The 9,878-nt window shown below is 36.5% G+C and overlaps 1 protein-coding gene across 5 annotated transcripts; it reads left to right on the forward strand.

The window, feature by feature from the left end:
• Nucleotides 1-242: 242 nt before the first annotated feature.
• LOC105689336 (synaptic vesicle glycoprotein 2B-like) lies at nucleotides 243-9,709 on the forward strand. 5 transcript variants are annotated; one of them, XM_012406251.3, is made up of 12 exons: nucleotides 243-389; nucleotides 1,322-1,412; nucleotides 2,184-2,414; nucleotides 2,825-2,987; nucleotides 3,153-3,274; nucleotides 3,979-4,223; nucleotides 4,400-4,599; nucleotides 4,723-4,915; nucleotides 5,008-5,122; nucleotides 5,253-5,412; nucleotides 5,526-5,653; nucleotides 5,739-9,709. In XM_012406251.3, exons 1-12 carry the CDS (start codon nucleotides 381-383, stop codon nucleotides 5,789-5,791), a joined length of 1,710 nt encoding a protein of 569 aa, XP_012261674.3. In that variant the 5' UTR covers nucleotides 243-380; the 3' UTR covers nucleotides 5,792-9,709. The 5 variants fall into 5 exon arrangements, with proteins under 5 accessions (XP_012261674.3, XP_048506320.1, XP_048506319.1 ...); XM_048650363.1 differs by lacking the exon at nucleotides 243-389 and adding an exon at nucleotides 471-1,201; XM_048650362.1 differs by lacking the exon at nucleotides 243-389 and adding an exon at nucleotides 471-1,174.
• Nucleotides 9,710-9,878: the final 169 nt, after the last annotated feature.

The following is a 9,878-nucleotide window of genomic DNA, read 5'->3' on the forward strand; positions in this document are numbered from 1 at the left end:
ATGCCGATCGGAGTCGAAAACGTATTCCTCAGTACTCATCGATGAACTATAATTTATTAATCACCAATTATGATCAATCTAAAGTATCCACAATACTCCTTTTCGATTCTCACGACGATGTTCCTGTTCGCAGTGAACGATTCCATACACTTCTGGATTCCTCACCTTCGAATCAGTAACAATATATAGTTTTTTTTACTTTTTGCCAAAATACCTGTTATGATAAGAATCTGAAAGAGTTCTTCTACTCTTTAGTGGTGCGAAACCGTTTCTTTTTCATACCGATTCGTTCTGCGAATCAGTTTTAAAAATGTCCGAAACAGAGTTTATTTGGCTTTAATTCAAACATTTGAAAAGGAGGTTTATAACTCCATCGATTGATGCCAGCTGTAAGTTATCTACATTATTTTGTAACAGTTAATATCTAATGGAAAACCGGATGATTCGAATCTTTAACTTGTTTATAAAAAAAAAATTTATCCACATATTTATAATATCTGAGTTGAGTTATATTTACACGTTATGAACACACCCATAATAATGAAAAACAACTTGTTGACTATATAACGCGAGTATAAGATGGTATAAATATATCTGTAATATCGTATAGGACATAATATTTAAATAACCGCATTTTATATACCGCAGGACCGCAATCGTTTTATACTTCGTCCACGTTCATATATGTGTGCGATGTATGTAATTCCATAAGTTATAATCAGTCGGTGATCCCTTCACTGCCTTGCGTATCGTCAGCATATGCAGACGTTCGTCATTACACACGTGAAGTATTATGAGAGTTGAAATAATACAATATCTTACACCAATAGGTATATGTACACAGGGTCAGGGTAGTGTATGAATTTAATTTCGACAATTTGAGTGGCGGTTCTATAGCCTCGTATAAGAATAACATGATGAGTGCCTTCATGGAGTACCTTAATAAAAACTTCCTTTCCACGTCGGTGACAAAGTTTGGCACATTCTCTGTAAAGGACTCAAGTTCACATAGACGATGATATTCCAAATTTATTACGCGAAACGCACACGTGTCGTCGAATGGAATTGCAGCAGTATTACGAGAAATATAACAAGCTACGTGTGCATCACGTGTCTGTATAGTAAACGCATTTCGAATTGGAAGACCGTTCACTTGACTCGCGGGAATCCGGAGGTATAGAATGTGTCAGAAAAGTCAGCGGTGAATATAATAGTTGACCGATACAAAATATTCCTGTATATGTGTTGCTTTTTTTTCTCTCTCTGTTTTCTTTTTACCATACTGTGATACTGGAATAAATACGTAAAGACTTCGTTCAAGGTGAAGAAGATGAAAAGTCGAAAGTACGCCTCACCCTCCGTAGTACTTCAAAGGCTCAATGAGAACCCTGACACTGAAGATGAATCGGATTGTAAGTAGATTTGAATGCTTGGTGTGAAAAATAAAGTTGCAATAGATGAAAATGAGCTTTTGATTCGTTCGTGAATTTTGTTCTCTAATCATTTTTTTATTAATTTCACATCGGTGTATAATATAGCTTTGCGGATCACGCGCATGGTGTTGCATTTGAAATACATATGTATATGCATATTATATGGTAGTACCATAAACCGAGATATCTGCAGTTAAGAAGTGAAAGTTTCAGATTTTTTTTGTATTTTTGTAATTTTTTTTCTTCTCTGTACATATGTACTTCGAATGCATACACCGATATACGCGCCAAATCAGTTGCATTCGTACGATCAATATTACAATATAATGATTGATTATTCATATACATGATGATTTTAATGCGTGTTATATGTATCGAAGGAAAGGATAAAAACCTGTCGATCAATTATAACCGTACACACGTGTACAACAACGATGACGTAATATTAACATTTGAATTCATTTTAACATAATTCAATAACACCGATGCAATCAATTTATTATGTACGGAATCGCGTAATCCTGCTGGCGTCGTCGATTTTATTCATATCAATAATATATGTATGTATAATACGATGCAGTAACACCGAAGTTTTCGCAATTATTGTTACGACTGATTTGAAATAATTCACCTTCAAGTATATCTATAAATCATCGTAATATACTATAGCTTTTCATTTTTAATTCTTAATTTTTTTTCTTAATCTTTGGTAATTGTTATTTTTTTTTATCTTCTTTCACTTCTGTTCAGCCGAATGCTGCAGTAATGCATCCGGTGGTATTCAGGGTGCCGATTTTGAGACAGCTGTAGCCGCAACCGGATATGGAAAATTCAACTACCTTCTCCTGCTAGGGTTTTTTCTTCCTTGTTGGGCGAGCATCTTTGACGTTTCAAATATGTCGATGATCCTCCCATCGGCTGAATGCGATCTTGGATTATCGATGTTTCAAAAAGGAGTATTAAATGCCAGCACATACGCAGGTATTTCGAAAGTAAATCTTGCTTCAACCCCAAACCCTGTTTTGCAGACTTTCTGTATCATTTCTGAGAATATCCATGTGCACATTTTTCTCTCAACCGATATAGGGTCTTGTCAAACTCGAGATTGTGCAATTTGGAAAATCTTGACTTTCACAATATCTATGAGGACCACCCTACAGTATATATCTATATGTATATCACACAGGTCTACATCTACTACTTCATGCATCTATAACTTTCCAAAATTTTCTATACATTCATTTGGCATAATTATCAGGAATTACAACAGTATATATGTATATCGTGAATAGAAATTAGTCTCCAGGCTTGCCGAACGTAGAAATGTAATTTTCCATAAATATACAATATTATACGTTCATGATAAAATTGAAATAGAATTTATTTTGCAGGTACGATAACGACCGCAATGTTATGGGGATTCCTAGCAGATGTGTATGGAAGAAGAAAGCTTTTAATTTACGGTTTCTTGGCTGATTCTTTGTGCAACATTTTAAGCGGAACAGCACAAAATATATGGTTTCTATTATTCTTCAAATACTGCAGCGGATGCATGTAAGATTTTTCTCATTACATCGTCCATAAATATAGAGCAAAAAACCAAAAGATTCAAAGATGCAAGCATAGATCTATGATGCAAGCCTTTCCAATTGAAGAATAAGAAAAAACAACATCATGTTATTATTCATTATCTATTAATTCTTTTTATCCACATTGCAGAATGAACGGGCCATACGCTATATCTATGTCATACTGCGCCGAATTCCACGGTGGCAAGGAACGCGGCAGAGTTTTGCTTTATTTGGGACTTTTTTCGGCGATAGGTAACATCGCGGTTCCAGGTAACAAAATTCTTTCGTTAAATTTTCTTTTTCTTTCAGCTTCGCACCAAAAGTTATGCAGATTTAATCAGCTGGCGCAATGGCCTGAGACATATTTTTATTTTCTTCTCTTCAATCGCCCTTACCACATGTGTTTTCCGTTTTCTGTTTTCCTTTTATTCCTACATTCAATATACTCGTTCTGAATAAATTTTCATAATTTCATACGCGACTGCAGTCCACGACGTTATATCATTAAATTGTTTTTTTTTTTTATGTTTCTTATGGGTAACAAGAAAAAAAATATACAATTTATAATTAGCTGTAATGAAACCACGTTGACGATCAACTGTGTGAATATACCTCGGTGTACACCTATGTAGACTTCAGTGATTTTTTTAGTTTTTCATTATTTAAAAAAAAAAAAATAATAAAAATTCTCCTACTATACCATAGATATTATAACGTATAATCGGCACGCATCGTAGACTAGTTGCGGTCACTTTATTCCAGTATCGCTATCTGCGTGAGGTTGCAGCTGTGTCTGTAGATAAAAATAAATCTTGACCATGAGATTCTTGTATGATATGACATAATTACAAACTAAAATATGCACACCTGATTAGGACAGGTAACCGCGATGGTTGAAAATAAAAAGATACTCTCACAATTATGGTAGATTATATTTCTCTTTTTTTCTCTCATCTTGTATTAAAATGTTTCAGTTCTCGCCTGGCTGGTGATTCCCCAAACGTGGGAGATCGTACTTTTCGACGGTCTTTTCGTCTACAATTCCTGGCGTCTTTTTCTAACTCTATGCGGTGCACCAACTCTGGTTGGTTTCGTAGCGTTGATATTTTTTCCCGAGAGTCCGAAGTTCCTCATGTCGCAAGGTCGGAACGACGAGGCCCTTGAAATATTCAAAAAAATGTACACGATGAACACGGGCAACTCTTCGGACCAATATCCGGTTCGTGGATCATTTTTTTTTTTTTGTCTCCCTCCCTCTTTCTATCTGTCATATTATCATTTCTTCTCGATAGATTCCGTATGCCTGTATCATTTCACGGGCAAATGTAATCAAATTTTATACTTACAAATTCTCCCCTTTCGCTTTTGCATGCAATTTGAATTTACCTAACGAAGATCGAGAGTTTGGAGAACGGAATAAACATTTCTGGATCAAAGAAGAGCCTTCGTTCCGTCAGCTCGAAAAATGGCACTGAGTGTAAAAATGTTTTACAAGGACTAGCGGATGGATTCAAACAGATGAAGCCTCTGTTTTTCATGCCACATTTGTTGAGGCTTTTACTGGTCGTTAGTATTCAATTCGGAGGAATGCTATCGTAAGTCTGATGACCATAGAAATTATCATAACAGTAAATAAATAACGAAGGAAAAAAATGGATCACATTCAGCCTGCATCCATTCATCAAGGAGACTTTATTTTAAATTATTTGGTTTTTCAGATTGAACACAATCCGGCTATGGCTACCGCAGATTTTCGCCATGTTGGAAAGTTTCGACCAGTCCGGTTACGACAAAATTCAGCTACAGGACGGCCCTCCTACTTTCTGTGAAATTCTTGACTTCTCAATGACGAAAGCGACGAACGTGTCTTTGAATTCAACAAATATTTCCCAAGTCCAAAACTGTGATAATGTAACGTAGAAAAATTATCCATTCAACTGACACTCGAAAGAATGTTAATGTAGTTATATTAAAAAGTTCCTCTTTCTGTTTTATTTTTCTAGGTAACGGTGAATAGCACGGTCTATCTGAACACCCTTATAATATGTCTGGTATCGACCGTTGGATTCATTTTTATTAGTTTTCTTCTAAATATTTTCGGTCAAAAGAACATTCTATGTGAGTACAAAATGATATAATATTTTTTTCATTCGCGGCTTCGCCAGCGAATTTGATACAGGCACATTATTCGGTTATAGGTAAATATGAAGCATAATTTACGTCGACGATGAACATTTTTTTCTTTCAGTATTATGCTACGTAATTCCCCTGATATGTGCAGCGTCTTTGAACTGGTCAGCGAACGCTGTACTAACGTTGGTTTTGGCCTGCGTTTACATCGCATTAACAAATATATCCGTAAACGCGGTGATCGCAATAACAGTCGATCTTTTTCCAACAACTCTGAGGTACGGAGAAGAAAAAAAATTCATCAGAAATGATCGAATGCCTATACGCTATTTTCTACCGAATAATTTTCGCTCGTTTTTGTTCCTCTTTTGATTCGATTTTAATTTTTCAGAACCATGGCAGTCAGTCTAATAATGATGCTGGGACGTGTCGGATCGTTGACAGGAAATTTATTATTCTCCGTCCTTCTTTTGCAAGGATGTGTAGCACCGTTGATGGCGATCGCGGGATTGCTTTTAGGTTCGTACGAGTGGAGGGCTTTTATTGTTCGCATAGCAATTGATTATTAAATTGTTTGTTTCATTTCTGGTTTGTCTCGTGACAGTTTGCACCGTGTTGACTTTCCTCGTACCAAAATCTACCGGAGCCCTGGAATGACATGGATGCATCGGGAGGACGTATATGTATATAGATATATATATATTTTGTATTATCGACAAATGTGCGTAACGAGAAAATTTGATCGAACGACGAAGCGATTTTTCTAAGCTATACATCGCCCGTAAATGCCCAATGAGAGAAACAAGAAAAGTTAGGAAACGAGGATCTTGAGAAGTGCGGATAACATTTACTAAGGCGTAGCGCACTCGACGAAGTCTCGCAATCTGACAACGTTCGATTTTCAATCGTGTAGCGCAGATCATCGGATTGAAGAATGAACGAATACAAATATCACAGTGAAAAAAATCGCGTAATCACTATTTGACAAGCATTGATTTAGGCAGAACACAATAAAGTTTAGAAATTGTAAAGATAATTTCCAGATGAGTTCCTCTGTACGATTTCATGATTGAAGATAAAAATGAGATGATGCGATCAATTATTATCTTTTGTTCAAATCTACATTGATTTTTTTTTCATTTGTTTTTTCTAATTATATTGCCGACAATCGAATTATATTGCGAAAATGTCTCGCTAAATTTTATTACCAGTCATTCTGCGGGATCAACTCATCGAATTGACCCACTTTCAATCATTATTCTTTGTTTCTTTTTTAATCCCATACAAAGGTGTACGCGACGATATTCGATGGTTCTTTTTTCTTTTTATTGGAAAAAAAAAAATAACGAACAGTATCAACAATTGAATTCACGTGTTTGCATCGACGTGAAATTTTTTTTTCTGCACAGTATACGCCGGAACATCACAGTCTCAAGCGTGATGTAGTCTAGCAAAGGGAGTTCTACTCCGCTCTATTTAGCGTTTAAATTGCAGTATATGTACCTATATACTGTGTACATGTACATGTACATACACATCCCGTACATTTACAAGACACGTTGAAAATTCCACACGTCACGGTATCTTATAACAGGGTCTGCGCGTGTCTGAATTTATATTCGCTGTATAATATCACGTATTTTATAATAATTATCAATTAGTCTTGACTAGAAATGAATAAATTATAAAAGTACAAAAAGAAGATTAAATAAATAAACGGATGGACGAAGAAATAATGAGAAAAAATAAGAATAGAAAAAAATAAGCGTTAACTGTACGGTGCAGTTACTAATTGCAATCTTACCTATGCAAAATGCAAAATGCAAAATTACTAACTGCAATTCTCACCTTCCAAAATAAATTTGAGAAAAAGTAGGCGGCGATAACACGGACAAAATCACCCAAGTATCATTCTATACATTTAATGTGTGCCCGTTCGATTAGCAGTTCGTGAAGGGGTCATTTTTGTTTTCCTCTAAAAATAAAATCTGGAACGTGAATTTAGGATAATTAGCATGTTTGAGTAAAGTTACATCGCGGTTCAGGCGAAGAACCGAGATGGTGTGATTTACAAAAAAATCACGACGCATCTCCAACGAATTGAAACGATCCGATGAATCCAATATTCAAATTAAATTCAATTTGCACAAAAATTTAGAATTCCTGTACCCAATTTGAAAGTTTTTTTTTTAATTTACTGTCAGCTATACTTCTCGCTCGCTCTCCGCAATCAGATATTTTTGACCAAGTAAAAAAGTAATTGACATTTTTTACATGCTTTCACTACAAAATATCTCTATTCGAAGCAGTGTTCCGACGAGTATGAGTGTGCCGTGTAATATGCTCGATAGGATCAGACCGCATTCCAGGTAGATCCAAACGTGGACAAAAAGTCAAAAGTTCTGGGCAGCCCCGGGCAATAATTCCAGTCTCGTGGGGTGCGGAGGTGGATAGTTCATCGCCGGCCATAGATCAGCATCAGGGTTCTTTAGTCGCTACCTGAGTTGGGCTCATTTTCGGTTTTCCACAACCTTGCAACTAAAAAGATCGAAAACTCATCTGAGAAAAATTTTCTCATGCTAAAAAAATGAGTACAATATACGTGTACACACCCATGTAGTTTTACCGTTGTAAATAATTGTACAGATACGGATCGTGGAGTTTATTTTTAATATCGAGTAAAATTTCAAATTTCTAATACTTCTTATCGCGAAATATGGTGAAGAGAAAGGGACAAGGTGATGTACTGTATGAGTAAAAGAATGTTGCGTAACGTTTCAAGAAAACGCAACACAGTTTAACGTCATCATCGACGCGTATTCGAGGACAGAAATTCCGAAATCCGGATGCGGGGGGCGAACGAGATCCGCAAGTCCGGGAAGACCGAGAAATGAAAAAAGTCAACGCTGATTCACAACGCGCTGCTGTACGTACGTACGTAAAATGTAACTCTCTCCCGGAAATTGGTTCTGCAGTCCACAAGTTCGAATCCGTTCAGCTTTCTGATCTTCGAGCGAACGATTGGTAGATGATTATACGCTGCACGGGATCGGCAAATATTTGTAAAACAAAATAATCATTATAAACTTGAAAGGATATGCAACTCTTTTTCAATCAGTAAGAAATTGATCTACGGCATTCGTGAGTCACGTGCGTCGTCCGTAGTACGTTGAGCGGTGTAAAAAATAGGTGGACAGAAAAGTTGTTCGACTCGTCTGAAGCAACGGTTGATAATTTGCGGCGAAAAACAACAACAAAAAAAAAAAAAGAAAAGAACGAGCAGCACAAATCGAATCGACAAAAGGTGAAGGAAGACGATACCTCACTCGAAATATTCGACGACGAAATGACCAAAATTTACCCCTCGAAAGGAAAGCGAGAAAAAAAAAAAAAATGTCACAGATCTAGAGATCCCCCGTACGTACACGGGTGAAGTCGAAGACGGTGAATAGTTTTCTTTCCATTTCTTCTCGTACCCCACGAGTATAAGATGTTTTACGTTAGCCGGTGGCCGAGGGACGTTCTCTACGTTGACTCGCAGGTGAGGTAGGAGGAAAAGGTAATATGATGGGACGAAGAGAGCGGAGTGGAAAGACGTGAGAGGAGTAGAGAGTCCAGTGTCGAGTGAACGACCCAAGTGAACGCGTTCTTGGTTTGACTAGCGGCGGCGTCCCGTACGTATACGCGGATGCCCTGAAATAATTCTCTCGTGATCGTCGCGGGTCATTTTCTATTTTATTTTTTACACGTTGTATTTATTTAATTTATTTTTTTTTGACACGGGACGCGTAAAACCCGAAAGTTCAACTTTACACCGATTACGCGAAATAACAGAATTGAAACGAAAAGGAAGACAGATATATGCGTGGCCACGTCGCAAATTTTTTCGTTTTCATCAACAACATAATCGTCGTTGATTAAATTTAAAAAATTTTACTAATCGAAAGAAATTCGTTGAACTTTTTTAAAAAAAAAAAAAAAAGATTATGATCGGACGAACTTCTGTGCGTGGGTGTATTTCTAACCGACCTGATCACGTATGATAATCATCGATAAGGATTATAAATTGTCGACACGTTTGGTGCATGGAAAGGTGCAATTTTGTTTTATCAATTTTTTATATAAGAGTTATTTCTTCTCAACGATTACATTCAGTTGCATCCGTTCATCCTGAGTGGTTGTAATAATTCTCACAGTTCAAAATTGTAGAAACGATCGTTCCGCGGAGTTATATTGATATAAAAATCGGCGATTAATAAATAGTGATCGTAAAGTGGGTCAACCGGAGCACCGGGGTGGAGAGAGAAAGAAGGATAGACGTATAATAAAGAGAAAAAAAGAGATATATCCAGAGAGAGAGAGAGAGAGAGAAGAGAGAGGGCGAGGGAGAAGGAAGTAAAAAAATGGCCGCGATGCAGGCCCGCAAGTTACCTGGGTTTAAAACTATGCATAAATTTTACAATTGAAACAAAATTACATTTCTAAATTGCTTTTATTTCTTTCTGTATAATATAAACAAATATATCATATTTTAGAAAGATGCAGAAGCAGATGCCGGCGTAGGTATAAAATTCTCAAAAAAAAAAAAAAAAAAAAACCAAAAAGAACAAATTTAAACGATCAATTGCATATCCGCATGTAAAAATCGATATACCTGCAACACAGGGTGCCTTCATTAGAAATTATACCTGGGGGTCTTCCCGAACGGGGTGGCCTTGACATTATATGAAAACGTAACTATAAA

This window comes from Athalia rosae, chromosome 2 (genome assembly GCF_917208135.1).
Source record: "Athalia rosae chromosome 2, iyAthRosa1.1, whole genome shotgun sequence".
Classification (NCBI taxonomy): domain Eukaryota; kingdom Metazoa; phylum Arthropoda; class Insecta; order Hymenoptera; family Athaliidae; genus Athalia; species Athalia rosae.